The sequence below is a fragment of the Apteryx rowi genome, unplaced genomic scaffold (assembly GCF_003343035.1).
Source record: "Apteryx rowi isolate R43461 unplaced genomic scaffold, aptRow1 scaffold_33, whole genome shotgun sequence".
NCBI classification, from domain to species: domain Eukaryota; kingdom Metazoa; phylum Chordata; class Aves; order Apterygiformes; family Apterygidae; genus Apteryx; species Apteryx rowi.
The window spans coordinates 4,245,867-4,266,333 of NW_020449752.1; the positions used below are offsets into that span (position 1 = coordinate 4,245,867).

At 57.3% G+C, this 20,467-nt stretch overlaps 1 protein-coding gene across 1 annotated transcript in view; it reads left to right on the plus strand.

Annotated features, from left to right (window-relative positions):
- Positions 1-20,467, plus strand: part of KIRREL3 (kirre like nephrin family adhesion molecule 3) — a 136,358-nt gene that overhangs the window by 113,109 nt on the left and 2,782 nt on the right. Inside the window, exons 10-15 of the mRNA XM_026071706.1 lie at positions 2,742-2,842; positions 2,963-3,161; positions 4,466-4,501; positions 9,079-9,186; positions 13,304-13,413; positions 20,329-20,415. Of these exons, the coding sequence (XP_025927491.1) occupies positions 2,742-2,842; positions 2,963-3,161; positions 4,466-4,501; positions 9,079-9,186; positions 13,304-13,413; positions 20,329-20,415 (641 nt within the window). The remainder of the gene's footprint in view (positions 1-2,741; positions 2,843-2,962; positions 3,162-4,465; positions 4,502-9,078; positions 9,187-13,303; positions 13,414-20,328; positions 20,416-20,467) is intronic.

A 20,467-nucleotide genomic window follows, 5' to 3' on the forward strand; every position in this document is an offset into this window, starting at 1 on the left:
AGAAGAACATTTGGGAGAAAACAGCAACAAAAAGTTTTCTCTCTTTTCCGAAGAAGAGGTGCACAGAAGTTTCCAATAACATACAGTTACGACCACTGTATTCARTTAGCAGCAAACAAATCTTAACTTTTCCTTCGTGCGCATCTCCTGCTATTACCAGTTTTGGCCACAGCACGCTTTGAGCAGTAACCTGGTGTGCTGTGGTGCTTCCAGTGCTTCCTGGGTGCGCGGGTTTGCARGGCGCAGTGAGTCGCCGTACGGTGTTTTAAGCCAGCCCCGTCCCCAAAGCGATGGTCTCAGCCCTGCAACCTGCCGAAGACCTACGAAGGCAGTCTCCATGCCAGTATACTTGCCAGGTGACTTCCACGGCTGATGCTTCATCTGGCAAGGGCCTGGGTGGGCAGTAATCATGCCGCTTTCCCCCGGAYGGAAGAGACGTAGCACGTTTCTGTTTTCTGGTTAGTTAAGCACACTTTAGTAAGCTGGTTTTCCACGCGTCTCACCTTGGAATACCCTAGYGAAAGAAGGATATGGCTCTATTTCTATGGGGATTCTTTGAGGAGGTTGATACTTCAGCGCAGAATTATTATTTACAAAAATTAGTTGGGAATACCTGGATGAATCCGTTTCTCACCACTTTACTCAGATCCCTGAGACTTTTTTAGAGGAACACATCTACTGCAGAAGAAAACCCGCAGTGGAGCGATCGAGGGGGGCCACCACAGGAGCTTGCCCACCTCCGGCTGCCCGSAGACCTGCGTTCAAGCTCAGGCCCTTCCTGAGCCTGCTCTGCCTGCCGACGTCCCCGCTGAGGCCGTTCCCAGCRGTGCATTGGCCGTGTCCGTGCAGGATCCCATACCGACTCCTGCTTTGTACAACTGGATAAGTGCACACAGGTCCAAGCCCCCATGCACCCCTTCGGCTGTGAGCCCTGCGCGTGTGAGCGCTCCGGGCAGAGAACAGGCAGCTGCTGAAGAGCTCGTGCGTGTGTTTGCCCGTGGCCTGTGCTGCTCCAAACACGTGGGTGCGTATTGCCGGCAGGACGTCTTTGCTGACAAACCCTGGGGCAGACGGAAGAACAACGGCCCGGACCGAATGTCCGAAATAGCCCGGCTGGGGCAGAGGGAGAGGCTGCCGGCCGCTGCCTCCTCGCCCCAGCTGCCCCTTTCCCTGCCCCGCGCAGCCTGCCTGCATCCCGGCTGGCTGCTGGGTTCTCTTTTGCCAGCAGCAAGCCTCTCGCAGAAATGCAAATCTGTTTTAATTAAGGAGGCTAATAAACAGCAATTACGATYGCAGCTCTTCTGCTGCTCCCTTGGGGTCGTTCCCTTCTCAGGCCCTGTCTGTGTGCACGTGGTCCCCATGCTGCTGTTTGACACGGCATTGGGAGAGCAGAGGACACCCCGGCACCTCCAAGCCATGCTCTTGTCCCCAGCCCCTCTTTGCTTTCCCGCTGCTGCAAGGTTTCCACCGAGGAGGGACAAGGACGTTTCCCTGCGGGCTGCGTGCGCTAGCACCGTCCCTTAATCCCTGTGCCTCTCGGCATCCGGCAAGAAGCTTCCCCTAAAGGAGGGACTCGGCTGTGCCTCTGCAGCCTGCAAAAAATTAAAAACAAGGAGCCAGCCCGGCTACGGAAACCCCAGAGGAACAAAGCACTTCTACCTGCAGCACATTTCAAAATTAAATAGACGGGTTGGGGTTTCTGGTTCGTTTTGTTGTGGGTGTTGCTCTGTTTTTCCCCTTTCCAGTTCTCGAATCCCCAGGCTGAACTTTCCCTGGTTGTCATCAAACGTCTGCGGGGCTGGGGCTGTCCCCCACGTCCCCCCCCTTTGCAGCTAGCTCCKCTGAGCAAGGGGGCTGAGGAGGACAGGGCTGCATCCAGCGAGCGCCGGATGTGTCTGCCGCACACGGGAGGCACCGCACAACAAATATGAGCGCACGGCAGAAACGTATCTTGTGTTGGCCGGGGCTGAGCTGGAGACGCTCGGGTTGCGTTACAACCSGGCAGTCGCCTTGAATAACGCACCCAGTACGGGGAGTCACGGTGCTTTGCAGACACTTGCTTTTGAGCACGGGAGGAAGGCAAGGCACGGAGAAAGGAGCAGCCAGAGCTTGTTTAACATGATATTCGYCGAGACGAGGGCACAAAACCCGCGTCCCTGTTGCTGTCGGACCCTCTGCCCCCAGGTGGCAGTGTCAGCCTCCCCCTGCAGAATGCGGCGTGGCGGGGAGGTTTGCACAAGCCGGCTCGCGCGGCGCGTTCAGCCTCGTTTCGCTCAGGGATGCAGAAGGCCTCTCCCAGCCCGGCTGGGCTCCCTCTGCGTCCAAACGGAGCAGGAGAGCCCAGCTAATGGGGTGCCAAGGTTTTGCCTGCAGAAATTTCTCTGCAGCATTGAGGGGGCTGACTTCAGGTCACTGATGCGTGACACAAACAGCAGGGGAGAGGGTGGCACTGGGGCAGACGGGGACCTGGCAGGGTGCCTCAATCACTGTCAGACAGCAGGGATGATAGTGATGGATGCCAGCCTTAAAGCAAAGACGCCCTTCTGTCCCATATGCAACGATGTCCCTCTGTGTCACAAGAAGTGAGGGAGCTGTTCTCCATCCATCTCTCTCACAGGGGGACCTCAGTGTCCTTCAGTGGGCCTGCTGTTTCCCCCGTTGTCTCCAGTGCGCTGTATTCCTGGCTGTGGGACTGCAGCCACCTGTGGGAGAAGCCAGCATCCCTCTTCTCCCTCTTGCAGGGCCGCCCATCATCTCCAGCACGCAGACACAGCACGCCCTGCATGGCCAGAAGGGGCAGATCAAGTGCTTCATCCGCAGCACCCCTCCGCCGGACCGAATCGTGAGTAGCATCCTCCAGGGCAGCGCCTCTTGGGGCATATATCTCATGCATTGCATGTCTTAGGGTGCCCTAAGGTGGGCAAACCACAAGCTCTGCCTGATCCCTCTTCTTGGTTGGCAGGCCTGGTCCTGGAAGGAGAACGTCCTGGAGTCTGGGACCTCCGGGCGCTACACTGTGGAGACGGTCAGCACCGACGAGGGCGTCATCTCTACGCTGACCATCAGCAACATCGTCCGGGCCGATTTCCAAACCATTTATAACTGCACTGCCTGGAACAGCTTTGGCTCAGACACAGAGATCATCCGGCTCAAAGAGCAAGGTGGGCATCACCGCCGTGGGGCTGAGGAGCCAGCGGGGACTGTTTGGCAGTGGGAATTAGCTCCTGGCCAGGCTGTAAGAGCGGGGAGATGCTGTGAGAGGCACGAAGTGCTCGGAAAAGCTCTTGGGACGTTGAAAGAGGAAACTAGGAAGGATAGTGGAAATACGCCAGCCATGCTAGCTGTAGAATTGCATCCTTAGGGTGCCCGGCCCTGGCAGACGGATGTGGACGTGGGAAATGCCCTGTAAAGCCTCTGCCACCCAGCACTGATGGGGTATTGCCCCTCTCTGCTGGTGCCTGGCTTGCTGAAGCTGGAGGGCATGGACCAGGCCTGGGGCTGGGGCAGCTCTGCCTCTTGTTCCCTGCCCCACAGCGTAAGGTGATGCCACTGCCGTGGGCTGGAGGATCTTTTCTGTCTGTAGAGAAACAGGAGTGGTTTCTCCTACCAACCCCCGCAGTGCGGGGAGCGGGAGGAAGGCGTCTGAGGAAGGCATCCCACCAGCCTGGGCTGCTGCACCATGCAGCGGCCATCAGATGCGATGCCAGCGCRTGTTTTGGCAGGGCTGGGCTCACCCGTACAGCCTCAAAGGCATATTAAGCAACTCTGAGGGGATTTCTGGGTTGGTCAGGGGATTTCCACTCTCTCGGGGCTGTCCGTAGCAAGGGAGGGAGATAATAGCTCTGTGAGGAATATTTAGCTCCTGGAGGGACTCCAGTTCTCTTCTGTTTTATTAAATGCCAGGGCAGGCAGGTGGATTGTTCTCATTAAGCTGTGATTTATAGGCAAGGCTGCCGTCCAGATTAAATCAGAGCTAAATGAACCCCTTAAAATTAGCCTTGGGCTTCTTCCAATTCAAACAGAGCCAGTGGTTTTTCCAGGTCTTCTGCCAGTCGGAGAGTGCGCAGCAGCAAGCCCGCGCCCCGGCGGAGGGTGGCCGGGCAGCTCCGTGGGGTGTCGGGGCCAAGTGGGGGTGCCGCAGGGGAGAGCGAACACCCCAGCGGGCCGGCGGGCAGCCGAGCAGGGCACTCGAGCTGGGTTTGAGCAGGCAACGCAGCATCTGAGTCCACAGCAGCCCAGTGTAGCCGGCTCCGCATCCGAGGTCTGAGCGCTCCTGCTAGGCAGTGCGAGGACGTCCCGCGCCAGGAGGGCAGGGTGAYGCCGTAGGGTGGCAGAGGACGTCCCCTTCAGGGGGACCTGCCTGCGCTCAGAGCAGAAAGCGAAGCAGAGGGCTGAGCGCTCAGAAATACTGGTGTGTGCGCTTGGGCTGTGCAAGGCTGTGGACACTTGCTTTATTTTCAAACAGGTACGGAAATGAAATCAGGAGCTGGTATGCACGCAGGTATGGAAATGATGAGCTGACGGTGAATGCGAATTGTCCCCAGCCGCTACCGCACCTTAGGACCCGGCGTCCTCCTCCTAGCTCTGCCTTTCCGGCGCTGCAGGCAGGGCCGGGCAGGAAGGGGCGCAGGGAAGCTGCAGGGAGTACGGCACAGCGGTTGGGGTGCGGACTGGGAGGCCGGAGCAGCCTGGTCTCAGCTCTGCCACTGACCGGCTCTGCAAACGGGGGCAAACTGCACTGCCTCTCTGTGCCCCAGCTCCCCGTCCATCGAGAGAGGGATGATGTTGCACAGCCACGTTTTGCAGTGCTGGGGACGGGGCCATGCAAGTGCTATTATGGGCGAAACACAGGGACAGGTACGGTGTTCCAGCCTCACTTCCAGACATTGGCGTTACTCAGCTTCCTGGGAGAGGGTTAGCCAGCATCCGTCAYGGCCAGAGCAGGACTGGATGGACATTTGGACAGATGCCTGTGCGACGCGCTGCCCTCGTGTCTTCTGTGTCTCCTCCAGCCAGAGCAGGGGTCATGGGGGAGCATGTAGCCAGCAAACTGCTCCTTGTCRCCTGGCGTTGTCTTTGGGCAGCGGTTACCATCCCAGCCACCGCACCGTGTCACTGCCCCTTTGCTGCTGAGCACGTTCTTGCAGCCCATTCATTCTTCTGGCCGTGGCTCAGCTAGTCTGTTGTAGACGTTGTTTTTAAGATGAGCTCCTTGGGGCAGCCGGCACCAGCTCTGGCCTCTGCTATTTGAGCTCCAGTTGGAGTTCCCAGAGCACTTGGGAGCTCGCATCCTCCCCGGGGAAATAACGTGCACCGCCATGGTGAGCACCCTCAGTGGGTTTGGCAGTCTAATCAGGAAGCAGGACAAGCCGTGTGAGTCATGTCACCAGTGGCCCAGCTCAAGTGACAAGTGACAAATGGAGGGATCAGCAGGCCCAGCAGAAAATTCACGAGCAAGCCAGAAAGTGAAAAGCATCAGCATAAACCACAAACCGAATCACTTCAAACAACAAGCTAAGCAGGGAAGATTAAAGGCTCTTTCTAGATCAAGCGTGAGCAGAAGAGGCTAAACTCAAGCAGTACAATTTTTTTAACCATCTCATCTAGGACTGTAAGAAAATAGAGGGGTCGCCCTGCTAGTCTAGTGCAGTCCTCAAGGTAGGGCTCAGGACCCACTAGGCACCATGGCCACTGCGAAGGGGTAACATGAGGTGGCTTTACCTCCTCCTGGCCCTGCTGGTATTCGATAGCGATAAAGAAACCCTTCACTGATTGCAAAGTGCCTATGGTAAAGATGCTGGTGGAATTACAACCCCTTCCAGTCACCCTGGCAGATGGATATGCTAATAAGGACGTACACCCCAAAAGTCTGCCCCTTGGGAAGGTTAAAAGACAGGATCTGTGACCACTATGGGACGTTCTTTGTTGGTGCTGTGGTATCGTCCACCTCCGTACAGCCGCAGCAACCAGCGACAGCCACCGGCGACCAATGAAAAACGTAGTGCTTAAGCTTTATAGCCAGCATCTCGCGTTATCCATCACCATATCCTTGCAAACAGCAGTTCTCCACTGTGGGCTTCCCGGCAGCATCAGCAGATACCCAATAAAACGGGAGGAAGTGAAAAGAGGAGGAACGGTCCCCTATGCGCTCTGAGAGTTTCTCAGGTCCAGGGTGAAATTTGTGGTCAAAAAAGAGAACAAGGCTTCCCCCCAGCCCAGAAAATCGCAGCCATCAGAGTCTCAGCAGAAAGGTGGCTGGTGTCTGCTCAAGGCTCTGTTCTGGCTTAAAGCAGTATCTGCCCCTTGCCTCGAGTGCCCCAGGCGAGCTGGTTTCTCCACGGAAACACCAGCTCCACCCTGATGCACGATAAGAAATGTTTTCCAAATGCTGCAAGTTTGCCTAGGCTGGAGCACAAGCACTTCTCACCCAGCCCCACCTCTGAGCTCTTGAGTGTCACCCCATCAGGCCGGCTGGGCTAGATCGCCTGTTTGACCTCGTGTYGCCGTACTCAACAGCATCCACGTCCCCCGTCCGCACAGGAGACGAGGAAGGAGGACCACCGTGCATTCATTCTTCCCTAGATGCAGTACGCACCCATCTATTTACAAGGCCAGTCAGCCCACGCAGAAARCTCGTGCTGGAGGTGTGCACGGAAGTGGTGAGGACGCGCTTGGATCTTTTCCAGAGACGCTGTGGCATTTCATGTGTTCCTTCTCTCTTTCTGAGTCCTGATCTGATGTGCTCGTTCGGTGCCAGTGCCTCCCTTCCAGCTCACTCCTTCTCCCTCTTTGCCCCCTGAGCAGGAATAGCCACACGGCATTTAGTAAGTGGCCAAGAGCTTCAGAGTCAGCGCGCACAGCTCTTTCCCCCGTAGCTGAATGCGCTTCTCCATCGCCGGCAGGAACAGCTCTGCTACCAGATATTGCAGCAGCTTGGGGCAGGACAAACCACCCTTGCAGTCACCTCTCCTGCCTCCAAAGCTTCCCCTTGCAGGGCCAAGAGACAGGCAGGGCCGATGGTCTGGTCTCGCTGCTAGTCAAGGGTAAAGTCTGGGTGAAATTTCCGCTTCTGCTTTGCCAGTCAGCGCATGTGTGATCTTAGGTGAGTCATTCAGGGCATATTTGCAACACCCCACTAAGCAAGTTAGAGCTCCTGGGAGCTTGGCTGGCCATCAGGGAAAGGGTCACCCCTCTTTTGGGCTGTCGTGGGTTCACAAGAGGCTAAGGAGGGCTTAGAAATAACGGGCACGGGCAGCTGTAGGCATCTGGGGACCAGCCCCTCTGCTTCCCCTGGGGTTTTGCAGTGGCTGCTCTGAACTACAGCCTCAGCTCCTGCCACCCCGGTCTCCATTTAGCAGCACCCCAGCGTTTGGGAGGTTCATAGAGGTGGGGAACGTTGCAGAAGCAGGTCCGGCTTTGCAGCACCTGGACTCGGATTCCCCCCACCCCTGCGGATTTTGGGGAAAGGGTCTCCAAACCCATCCCTTTTGACCAGGCCCACCTCTGCGAACAAGGAGATGAAAGGGACCCGCTGCTCCRGTCCCTCACGATACCCTTGAAGCTTTTGGAGGGGGGCAGCAGCAGGAGTGAGGGGTGGCCAGGCGTGCGCAGGACAGACCTGCGAGGAGAYGGGTTTCCGCCCTTCGGCTGTGCCGAGGAAACATCTCCCTGCACATCCGTGCGTGCTGACGTGCCATTTACCCACTAACAAGGCAGACACCTAAGGCAATTAGTGGTACCGATTGCTTTGGTACCCGCAACCCCTGAGAGCGAGTGCTGAGTGTCGGTGTCTAGCAGTAATCCTGAGGAACAGGCACAAATGCAATATTCGCTGTTAAGCAGAGGCCGCCCTTCGAGGGACTGGAGGAACTGAGCAGAGAGATAACAAGGCTCTTGGGCTGAAAATCTGACCCTTTCACCATAAATGTGATTTCATATTCCCCCCTGCACCTTGCAAACTGCTGCCTGGATCTGTGCAAATAAATCGGCTTTGCCRGCTGAGCTGCAGCCTGAAATCCCCGCTGGGAGCTGAGCTACAGAGTTATCGTCGGCAGAAGGCTGCGAGCACGTAACCCCCCGCTCGGCGGGCTCCAGGCCGCCGTCTCGCCTCCCTCCGCCGGACCTCGGCGCCCCTCGTGCGCGTCCCCGTGTCCTCGCCGTGGGCCATCGGTCCCGTCCCGCAGTTGGAGCACGCACCTCGAGGGCTCCGGAGAAGGACGGCAGACTCGATAAGCCGAGGGAGAAAGGCAGGAGAGACCGTTGGGATGTAAAACAGGCAGAGGCCGTGAATGATGGCTTTGGGTTAATTCAGTCCCGTATACTTTACAGCCGGGCGCCTTCCTGCGCCTGCTCCTGACAGCTGAGCTATTACCTCTGGCGGAAGGGGCTGGTGCCCYGTCTGCAACCTTCGCTGTTTCGCCCAGCCTGGCTCCGTAACCCTTCTGCCGCCCGGYGCCGAGTCCGTTTCGTCTCAATAATATTAACGCACTGCCGCCTGATGTGCTTTTCATCCTTTCAGAGAAGGTTATTCATTAAATCCCGCAGCGCTCTTTAAAGCAGTTATGAGCCTAGTCCGCTGGCCCCCTCCTTGTCCATCCCCGCGCAGGGAAACTGAGGCACRGAGCGGTCAGGGCCTGCCCAGCTTGCAGCGTGCGTCAGTGGCAGAGCTCCGAGTTTGGCTCGCTGGGGCCAGGCTCCCGGGGCTCGCTGGCCGCCCTCCAAAGCGCCCGCTCGTGCACGGAGCGCGGCACCACTGCGTCTCGCCTCCCCGGCCCCTCCGTCCCCGGCAGCGGGCAGCCAGGGCTGGGGAAGCGAGCCAGGCTCCRTCCTCCTAGCTCGCTTCCCCCGTCCGCTCCTCCCAAGGGCAGCCCGTGCCGGCCGTGCGCTGCCGGCGTCCACGCAGAGACGAGGGAGCGGTCTGCGTTGCAGCGGGGCGGGAGCGGGGGAAGGAGATCCGTCTCGGGGGGAGGCCCCCCGAAATCCTCCCCAGGTAGCCAGGGCAGCTCGCCGCGTGCTCAGGGGAGAGGCGTGCTCCCGCGTGCGGCCCGGCTTCATGCGCCCCTCTCTTTCCTCTTGCAGAGTCGGTGCCGATGGCGGTGATCATCGGAGTGGCCGTGGGGGCCGGCGTGGCGTTCCTGGTGCTGATGGCCACCATCGTCGCCTTCTGCTGCGCCCGCTCGCAGAGAAGTAAGTGTCCCCAGCGAGGCACGCAGCTCGGCGAGGGGTTCGGGCTGTTGGGCGAGGAGAGAGGGCTTTGCGAGGTGTCAGCGCGCGTGGGAGGCGAGTCGCACYGTGCGCAAAGAAATTAGAGGCTGAGTTTACTGACACGCCACCGGAGCAATCTGGCTCTCATATGGATCTACCAAATGTTCAGTGCAGGTTTGCAGCTAATGGCAGCCCTGCGGGAAAAGGGTTGCAAAGCGCTATGAAAACAGGCTAATCTGCGTTTGCACGGGGTGCAGCTCAAGGACGGGTGGGAAACCTGGGGGCAAAGGGACTGCAAGGACTCCAAGGACTGCCTGTCCTCCGCTCTCCCCCCGGCAAGATCGTGACGCCCAAGAGGGAGAAGCAATCCTGGCCTCGGTGCGACAAGTTGCTGCTAAACACACCCCTCTCGCCGTGCTCTCTTTGTCGCTCTTTAAGTCCATTTTCTCGACATAAAACGCCTATTTCCTAGGGGGAAATTGCAGCCGGCTGAGGGTTTTCCGCATGGGACGCGTGGTATTTGAAGTCTGGCTGCGGTGGGGATGCAAGTTAAAGCGACATTCGAGACGCAGGTAGAGGGAGGGAGGGGTAAACAGAGTGGTATCATGTTGTCTTGTTAAAAAGACACCGGGAAATTAAAGGATGATTGTTGGCTAAATGAAAAGGCATCAAACCACGAGGGAGAGGCGTCGGATTGTTTGGAGCGGCTCAGGCCGCATGAGAGAACGAGCGATACTTGATGGTTTTCCCAGCTCGGGGGAACGTGTGATACAGATGCCGCGAAGCCAAGCGCAGTACACAAGCTCTGTGTGCGCCTGCCAAGAAACAGTTGGTTTTCTTTTCTTGCTTTTTTTCCCCACCTCTTTTTTTTTTGATTGTTTGCAAAGGAATCAAAGAGCCCCAGCTCCTCCTGGATTTGGATATGAGCGCCTGGCCTCCCGCGGCAGAAATGTGTTTAATTTTAAGAGCAATAATGATATCTCTCCCTGTTTTATCCCCTGTTCTTTGAACTCTTGCAAACCCCATTAGCAGCTCTTGCAAGTATTAACAAACTAAAGCTGGGGCAGTCATTAATCTTGCTTTTTGGGAAGGACTGCTGACGGACAGGAGCAAGGCTAGGACCTGAGCACAGGCCAATTCAATTTTGCCGAAATCATTCAGCAGTGATGAGCGATTCGAGTGCCCGAAGAAAGCAGGCCAAGCCGTGTTACCATGTCAATGGTCAGACGCAATCAGCCGTGCTTTCCCCCCCGGCGCGCAGCGAGACGTGCGCATCCTGCATCACTCGGAGCAGGGGAGAGCATGTGGTTCATTACATCCCTCTTATTTGATGTAACCAGATGGTGCGGGCTTCTTTACAGGACGTACAATTTAACGCTAATGCCATGACAACAGATCAAATACATGGCGTAAGTGCCAGGTTTTAGAGCAGGGAGCGAAGCCGACGATTTAAAGCGATGGTCCCTCAAAAGCGTGCAGAGGAAGGGACTTTCGGAGGAAAGGGCACTGCCCCTCCTTCCAGAAGGATGTTGGAGCTTGTGTGGAGCAAACTTGGCTCTGGGAGACTTTCTACTCCAAGGAATGAGGAATAAGAGGCATTTTCCTGTCCAGGAACGGGGGGATAAATAGCAGAAAGAGGGTGCTGGGGACACGGCAGTGTGTCAGCGTTTCAAGTCCCTTTCCCCCAGCTGTTTCCAGTGCAGCCCCACTTAGAAAGGACTTTTTGGTCTCCTAAGGGCAGCAAGCTGCTGGCTCTCGGTGTCCACCCAGCTTGCTCCCCATCCTAGCGCTCTTCTGTGGCGCTTCCCGCAGTGCCCGCTTGCAATGTCCCAGGGAAAGGACCGCAGCATCCCTTCCGGCGGGGCGGGATTGCTGCACAGGCCCCTGTGCCGTCACAGGGCTGCTGTGCTGCTTCGTGCTGCGATGAGAGCAGACGAGCAGGAAAAGAGCTCTCCCGTTCGGCTGCGGAGGTGGCAGGAACTTACCTGGCTAGTGATGCATTCAGCCGATTTCTCTCTTCCGCGTAAGAGCTGCAGGCGCTGGCTGAAACCTGTGACTGGCGCCACGTAGCTGAGCGCCGCGGCGGCCCAAAACCTGGGCGCGGGTCGGGTTCCCTGGCCCTGTGCAGGGAGCCCCTGGGTGCTCGGTGTGGAGGGCACAAGGTGGCCCAGCGGTAACTTTGGGAGAGGCGTTTCCTTATTGCCCGCGAGCTGCTGGCCGCAGGCAGCTGCCTGACGCAGCTAACGGGACTGGGAGAGGCGATCGCTGGACCCGCTTTTGGGGAGATGCGGCAAGAGGCAGCACCAAGTACTCGCTGAGCAGAGAGCTGCCTGCAGGCCATTTCTTTTCCTAAAAAGAAAAAAATAATACTGCACATCTGTTGTTGTATCTTTGGTGACATAACGGCCCAGAGTTATTTAAGGGGGAACACCCCCGGGAGGGAATGTGCAAGACAGTAATTAGCTTTTCCTTGTGATTAAATACGGAGGCTCCAGCACCAGGAACATGACTCCAGCAAAAAAAAAAGAAGACACAAGAAAGAGCAATAGAAACTTCCCAGAGAAACTTTCCGTCTTGCACTTGGAGATGTCTCTGGAGGGCAGCAGGGCTGCACTTCCCAAAAGCTGCAGCAGGGAAGGAGAGAAGATGGCTTGATTCAAGGAAGGAGCTCCAAGCCGGTCCTGATCATGTGTTGGCCAACCTCCTGAGAGCCAACACCGGACTTGTGCTCCCATCTCCTTGGGTCTCCACAGTGCTCCCTCACCTCCCAGGTGCTGCCAACATGCGTTATATAGAGGCGTTTCAAAACTTCTCCCGCTCTAGCCTGTCTCCAGCTTGGTTTATAAAATGGCTTGTCCCGTAAGCTGCAAAGAGCTTGATGAGCCAAGTGCGTGGGGGTGAGAGTGCAAGTGATTGTGCTTGGTTTAAAAGTAAAACCACCTTCCCCTCTTGCGTGGTCCAGCCTTGAGCTTTGCTACGCTGACGCTGAGCTGGTGCAGGAAGGGCTGGAGCTGGGGTAGGCACCCAGGGAAGTGAGCATGGAGACCTGGCCTTGCTCTGCAGGGACCCGAGGGCTTGAGGGGCAGGAGCTGATGCTCCTGCATGGGGTTCATCCCCTCTTTCCGGGCACTTGCGCTGGTGAGAGGAGCGCTCCGAGAGCTGGTGGTGCTCGGTGGACGTGGCGGCTGGCAATGCCCAGCCGACTGCTCAGTCCCTGCAAGAGGCTGTGTTAATGGCCTGGCTCAGTCCTCACTCGGCAGGGCGCCGTCGCTTCCTTCGGCAACGTACGCTGGAGACAGATCTGACAAGTCCAGAGGTTCAAGGCACRTTGGATCCATGAGGGTTGGTCCAGCCGTTCTGGGAGGCGAGAGCCAGCCACGGTACGCAGAGGCAGATCGCAGGCTGGAGCCYAGCTTCAAAGTTGGGAGCTGTTTAGATCTTGCTGTTCACATTTGCATCCATCTCCGCTTTTCATCTCAGATTCTCACAGCCGTTTCTTCTCCTGCTGCTCGGTCTCTTTGGTTTAATTTTTCTAAAATGACTTCTTCAAAGCATGCCCAGCACCTCTGGGGAAACCGGAGAGTCTCTCCAAAAACATCTGCCCCCCAGGCCTTGCATTGCCCTGCGTGAGGACGGGCTGTTTGGAGCAGCAGCCAGGGATGATTTCATAGTCTTTCCAAAAAACTCTCGCTTAGTCTTTGTTCATTGCTTGGCCTTAACTGCCTTAAGCCTATTGCTTAGCATTTGTAGCTGCACCCCAAATTGGGGATGGCTTTTCTCAGAGGCTTCCCAGCACACGGGAAGAGCTGTGTGTTAAGCCCCTAAGAGCAGCTATTTCACATACCCTTAAAGCATACGCTATAGGTCTGCAACCTGGACAGACATCCCACCACTGGAGTGTTTGCCCTGGGCCTCCTCGCCTAGGACTAGGTCTGCAAGGTGCCAACGCCGAGTTGCTCAGCCGTGCTCTGGCTTGGGGAGGGTTAATTTTGCTCGGCGGGGACAGACGTTGTTGGCAATCAGTCCGGTCCCTGAGGTTGTTCAGGCACCATCGCCTTCCGCTAACCCCCTCTCCCTCTCCGCCTCCCTCTTTGCGCAGATCTGAAAGGCGTGGTTTCCGCCAAGAACGACATCCGCGTGGAGATCGTACACAAGGAGCCGGCCTCGGGCAGAGAGACGGAGGAACATCCAACTATCAAGCAGCTGATGGTAAGGATTTACTTCCGCTCCCTGGAAGCAATCATCCTGGGTAGATGTTTGACGGTAATGAGCCCAGGCACGTACAGTTCAGTGCCGTAATCCCCACTGGAGGCAAAGATGCTCTTCCAAAATCTTGCTCGGCGGTACGCATTCTCCTGCCATAAAAACTCCTCAAGTGAAACTTTGCTAACGAGGAGGGAGAGGTTTATTATAGTAGCCCAGCTGCCCACGGGGCTAATTGCAAAGCACGTTTGCCACCTCGCACGGAGGAAATTGCTGCGAACTGCAAATGGGCACACAATAGGTGAACGCAATATAATAATAAACTAATTAGCCAGCAATAACTGCACCCTCTGAACATGCTTTGGAGATATATATGTGCAAAAAGAGTAGGTGCCCGAGAGTCATTTGCAGGTTGTTAAGTTCGGCGTGGGGGGGGGGTGGCCAGCCCAGCCTGACGTGGATCCGTTCGTGACCTGTGTGTTTAACAACCTTGGAGACATCCCTCATTCCTGAAGCCTCTGCTTCAGCCTGAGGCCTCTGCCTTCGGCTGAGGGGACCAAATGACAGAGGCAGGGCGAGATGCTGATAAGTGAGATCCAGGGAATTCAACCTCCCTGCAGCCCTACCGTGGGCTGCTCCTCGCACTGTCGTCACCTCTGTGCTCTGTGTCTGAGACCCAGTTTGCCTTTGCTTTGCTTGTTAGCGTCATGTTGTAAATGACAAACACAAGCCGAACAAGTGGCACAGAAAGCTGAGCCACAGAAAGCCGCGCGGCCGTGAAAGGTGAGACAACAGAGCTATGAAAGGGGGAAGTGAGTGGAGAGACCGGAGGCTGTTTTCAGGGCTGCTGGTTGGGTTTTCCTGCTCCAAGCCTCCCGGTTTTCGGGCAGCACTTGTAAGAATCGGTTTTCCTGCCTGCAAAGGCTAGTTGATGAATTACCAGCGGAAACGCAAGGCCCTGGGGCAGGCAGAACTGATTTCTGGTGGTGCACGTGCACAGCAAGGGAACCTCAAAACCAGGAGGCAGGAGGACATGGAGATCTGCTAGCACGTGTTGCACCAGTGCTGCCAGCCTCGCCAGCAAAGCGCGTGGGAGAGTCCTGTGCAGAGACCCTTCGTTCTCAGCGCAGCCAGTGTGCTTGGCCCAGGAGGTACCAGCGAAGGCAAGGAGGCAGCCAAGGCAGAGCACACCCTGGAGGGGACCTGTTCAAGGTCATCCTCGCTGTTCGCCTCCTGATGGCCGTGTGTGGGCTGCCACCACTTTCCAAGCAGGGGGGAAAAAAAAAAACCCACGCCAGGCCCCGACAACTTTGCAGATGAGCAGTGGGGTTRTCTGAAGATCGAGCAAACGGCCTTGCTCTGCGGAAGGGCAGGGGAGGCTGGGGTTGTGCTTTGAACCGCGCTGCTGACAGGGAGGGGGATAAGGAGCTTGCTCGCCGTAGGACCCCCGTATGCCATCTGTATAGACGGCGATCAACAGAGCCAAACCCCCACGGGGCTGTCAGAGAGCCATCGGCATCCAAAGGAGGGGCTGGGCTTTGCCCAAACGCTGCTCAACGCCTCAACCAACACGCTGGAAGCAAATATAAAGCCGCAGCAGAGCAGCCATACGAGTGACGTTTCCCACTGACGAGTGGTAAAGGAGGAAGAGGACGGTCGCGGGAGGAGCTGAGCTTGCGGGACAGCGTGGGGGCAAGGGGGGAGCAGCTCTTGGCTAGATTATTTGCCAAAACCAGCAGGAGATTTTGCATCGATGAGTGCCCTTGATGCGACTAGTGCTGGAGCGGTGCGGAGAGCTGCGCTGTGCTGTTTCAATAAGGAGGCTGGCAGGACGGAAATGGCACGGAAAAAAATGACACTGTTTCCGTGATAGCTGGAAAAAAAGCCTTACAGGGAGACAGCTACAAAGCTCGTGTTTTAGCTTATCAGAAAGACTTGCAAGGGGTGATTTGGTCACAGCATCGTATAAAGGGGCTATTTAAGTACGAACCGGGCAGGCAAAGTCGAGCACGTTCAAATACGACACGGCACAGAGCAACCTGAGCGTGTGCCTGGCTGCTGGACGTGGGCGAGCGGGGATTTCCCCACCCTGTCCAAAACCGGGCGCCTTTCCCGGCGTTGCATCTGTTGAAAAATAGCACTGTTGGGCTCATCTTGTCCAAGAGGTTGGAGGAGAAGGTCCAGAGTCCCTGACCCGGACGTGGGGCCCCCATCGGCGGAGCTGCCGCTCCTTCCCGCCCGACCCCGCGCAGCCGCCGTCAGCCCCGGCGCCTCCCTGGCAGGGAGGAGACGTTGAAGCCGGCTAGGAGACACCCAGGCTCCGGATGCTAAATAGATTCCTAATAAGAGAGTCCAAGTTTTGTCAATGAGACGACAGATCAAGTTAAAGAATTTGTCCTTGCTAACGAGCAGCGACGGCATCTCTGTGGCAGGGGCTGAGTGGCACGAGGGGGGATGCTCTGCGCCCCTCGCTTGCTCTCCACCCTCACCCCAACACCGTCCTGCTCCCCCTCCTCCCCGTACCAGCGTTATCCCCCCGCTGGCTCTTCGTTTGCCTTCTCTAAGCTTATTGTTATATTTCCTGCCCGGACTCAACCTCACGGTGTCCTTTGAAATTATCTCCTTGCCCTCAACAATGTTCACAACACCTTGCAATTTAATATCAACTGCGAATTTCATTAACATGCTGGGTGCTCTCGCGGAGAGATCATTAATGCAGATGTTAAATAAAACCGGGCCGCGCGTCAAGCGTGGCAGCGGCGCTCGCTTGCAAACGGTTCCCCTCTGCTCGACAGCTTGCCGCTTAGCATCAGCCTCTTCGCTCTTCCCAGACCGTTTGCAAAGCATATGACAGGGCTCCCGTCCAGCACRGCCTGAGCGGCGCCTGCAAAGCTTCGGGAGCGAAAACCCAACCGCCTCGCTGCTGCCGCAGCCCTCCCACCCGCTAATGTTGTAATTCCGCCGGCAAAGCCATCGCGCTTGCCTGCCGCCGCCTGCTCCTCGCGGAGCCGCTGCTCTGCGGCACTGACGGCGCCTTTGCCCCTGCGTTTCCCTCGGTCGTCTTCGCCCTGCTGAAGCGTCGCTGGTGAGCGAGTGCCAGAACGAGCCCCGCCGCCCCCGCTCCCTTTTTCCTGAAAATTGCTATTGCATTTGTTATTCTCCAGCCATCTGTGACCTCCACGGCGCTCTGTGCTTTTCACAAATAATTATTCATGCATCTATAAATTCATTAACACCTTAGGAGACACATCACGCTGTCTGATTTGCATATGTTCGCGTTGTCTCAGCGCTGTCCCCCCCCGCCTTTGCTGCCTGTTAGCCGTTCTGCGAAGCCCTGCCTGTAGAGCGAGCCAAGGCTGCGGGCCCGAGGAGGCCAAGGCGCGGGAAAGCAAGCAGCATCCCGTGGCTGGGGGCCAAAGAGCCTGTGAAAGAGCCTGATCCTGGAAAAAAATACCTGCATAACGGCGGCTTTATCTTTCCCGTCCGGTTCGGTCCAGGGCTTGTTGCGTCGGCGCTCTGATTTGGCTCATCTTCTGCCCGCTCTGTATTGAGGGGGTCGAAGAGCAATGAGGCTTTGCTGGCGCCAAGGCGGCACAGCCTTGTCTGTCATCGTGGCTGGCTCAGCCACTGGCTTCTACTCCCRGCTGATTGAACGCTGTGCCTCRGTTTTCCCATCTGTGAAATGGTCCTGATGATCCTAAATTATCCATCCCCACTGCTAGGATCAGTCGTAACAGCGATGGTCCTAAAGTGACCAACAYACAAAGGCACACACTAGTGTACCTGTCACAGGGGGTCCAGGGCAGCCGGCTGGACCCAGGCATCACCTTTGGGGCAGAACAGTTAAAATAACCCTTCCAGTAAAAAGGGTGAGGGTGTTTTCCTAGTTCGCCTTCCTTTCCTGTTCCCATCCTCCTGCAAGCCATCCTGCTACGCCGAGGGACAGCGGAGCATCACTGGACAACGGCTCAGCTGGGAAAGTCAGCGCGGATCCTCCCCAAAGAGGAAAAAGGGAACAGGCAGAGGTGAAATCGGGGGTGATTCTGCCTGCAGAATGATAGATTCCCGCTGGCTCGGGAATCCGTTAAGCACCAGCCCTTGCCGCTGTTCGGGTCTAACCTGCACGAGTTTCCAAGCGCCATCGGGCGTCATCCAATTAGGCAACGAGCAGGGATCATTATAATTTGGGCGTGCGGGAGGGGAGTGCACCTGCCCCGCACAGGGCTCGGCAGGGCGGCCGCGGGCAGCGCACCGGCCTGGAGCCTGTCACAGCTCGGGGCAGAAGCCTCGGAGAAACCGAGGCAGGAGGTGGCAGCATCCRTGGCTGCCATTCCTGGCAGCACGCGGATGGGCGAGGGCAAAAAAAGAGCAGCTTTAAACCGCAAGCGGGACGCCYGGCCACCGCGGACATTGGTTTTGAGACAGCGAYRGCTCCTGGYGCTCGGCGGCGAGGCTGTTTCAGGYRGGAAGGCGCTCGTTCGATGGGCAACGAGCAGGTGGGGAAACCGAGGCACAGAGCTGCCCATCCCGGCCTTTTCTGGGCTTCACTGGTGGGAAGAACGGTGCTAAATGCCGGCTGCAGCACGTCAGCAGCACCGAGGCCGGGGCTGGAAACGGGGGGGGCCCTGTGCTCAGCCCCGCCTGGCTCCCGTTCACGTCTTCCTCTCCTCCGTCTCCCTCCCTCTCGCCTGCTGTCTGCGCATTCATCATCCCCATTAAGAGCGGTAATGGAGTTAACTTTTGTCCCCGTGCCGTGTATTGACACGTGTAGCCACCTGTTTAAATTAAGAGCCTCCTCATTAACAGGCTATTTATATACAGTAACTGGGGATGGCATTTGCTATTCCTGCCGCGATCCGCGGGCCGCTCGCGCTGGCTCCGCAGCRTCCACCCTTTTGTGCTCAGACAGACCGAAAAGAGCTGGAAAGTGTTCGGTGGGGGGAAAAAAAACCAAGCAGACGAGGAAAAGGGCAGCGCAGCCCCGGGGGACCAAGGGCAGCCAGGTGGCGATGCCCGTTGGACACCGGGACGGGAAGGGGCCYGGGCAGGAAAGCAAGCGACCGTCCTGCTGCCCGCTCAGCGATGGGACGAGATGGCGTCGCGCTAAGCCGCAGCGCAAACTTCCATAAAGGTCACATTAACGAACAGCTTAATTTGGGAATTAGAAATTAACTGATGCGATTTTGCTTTATGAACTGCCGCTTTGGCCGCCACGCACCCCCCATCCCCAGTGCGGGGGGCTCGTGCGGGGTCCCAGTGCCCTCTGACGGCGCGTGGGCTCACTGCAGCCCCCGGCTCCAGCCGAGGAGCCACGCTGGCAGACCTCTGCCAGGAAAATCCACGCGGGAGAGGCCCATCGGACGCTGCCAGACCTGGGGCTCCGGAAGCCTTAAACGGCACGTGGTTTGCGCCGCCGGTCGCTAACCGTGCCCTGGCTTGYGTCTCGCCCCGCGTGCGAGGCCCTGGAAGGCGATCGGGGCGTTTGCACGGTGACGGTGCCGTCGAGAGCGGCGCTCAGCATCCCTTCAGCCACCGCATCGAAGGCGTTGCAGCCGGAGAGCACCGCGGGGCGGCAAAGCAGCCGCCTCCTCTGCGCTTTTAGGCTTTGCTTCGCCGCCGGGTGCTCGCAACGGGGGGGGGTGGGGGGGTTGTTTCCGCTCGTCGTCCTGCCTTCCCCGCTCGGCCAGCGGACGCCCCTCCAGCAGCGGAGGAGCGAACAGCCCTCCCCGTGCAGTTTCTAGCCGCCCTGAATTTAATGCTGTGTGACACATGCATTTACCCTGGTAAATCAATGGATGTTACAGGCTTTTTTCCAGGGGAAAAAAAAAAAAACCACTCAGGTACTTTAATTTATTGCATTTAATAGCTGTATCAAAGGCTTTCAGAAGATCAACAGAAAGTGCTGTAGGGTAAATCTCCACAACCACTTACCATTTTAAAAAGGGAAAAGAGAGGAAAAAAAACCCGAGGTGGAAGCAGCAGAGCTGGGCAGCAAGTCAGTCCTTCTTGGAGATGTGGATTTGTGATTAGCTCAGGTGCTCGGCGGCAGCAGTTCCAGCACCAGGGTCAGGCCGAAGAAAGCAAAGAGAAGCCRCGCGGGCCGGAGCCCCGCCATAGATACCGGAGAAGATAAAAGGCAGCTGAGAAACTGGCTGATAATTATTCAGCTGCGGCACAGACCCACCTTTCTGAAGGAAGGGTAATTAAAGCCGTCTTCTAATTAACGTGTGCCGTGCCCCCAGGTGCAGTCAGCCTTCAAAGAAAAACTAATGAGGCAGCGAGAAATGGGTAGCGTCCGTCTCCAGGGCCCCACGAAGGAGCCGCGAGACCAAAAAAAAAAAGCGAAATGCCTGCGCCGTCCCGGCCCCCTTCTGCCGCCCTGCTGGGCCTTCGCGAGTCCCCGCCACACTGGCGAAGCCGGGTCGTTAAAACCACCGCGACACAAATCTTCTAAGAGCCTGAGTTCAAAAAAAAAAGAAGAAAAATCGCAGGCTTTCACGTTAATTACAGCATTATGGAAATGCTAAAAACTCTCTGGGATTTTGAAAAGTTGTTAGCAGCCAATTTCAGATTAGAAGGAAGGGATGAGAAGGGGGAAGGGGAAAAAAAGGCTTTTCTTCTTGCTTTTTGGTTTGGGCAGGTGTGCTGGAGTCAGCAATTTGCAGCCCCACAGCCAGGGCAGTCGTAAATAATTCAGCTCCCCACCAGCCTGTGTTTTATAGCCTTGGACAGAGGAAATAATGTCAGCCGAGGCACTGCTTTGCCCTCGGCTGGGCTGGTGGGGGAGCCGCCGCGGCCCCGGCTCTGCCCCCAACCTGCTGCGTGCCTTTGGGCACGTCCCTGCGCTTCGGGTGGGGGGGGGACAGACGCGTGGGGCGCGCCGCCCCGGGGCCGCTCACAGCCGCCTGCCTCCTCTCCTAGATGGACCGCGGGGAGTTTCAGCAGGACTCGGTGCTGAAGCAGCTGGAGGTGCTCAAGGAGGAGGAGAAGGAGTTTCAAAACCTGAAGGTGAGCCGGTCGCACCCCGGGGCGCTGGGCTGGTGCTCTCCTCCCCCCCCCC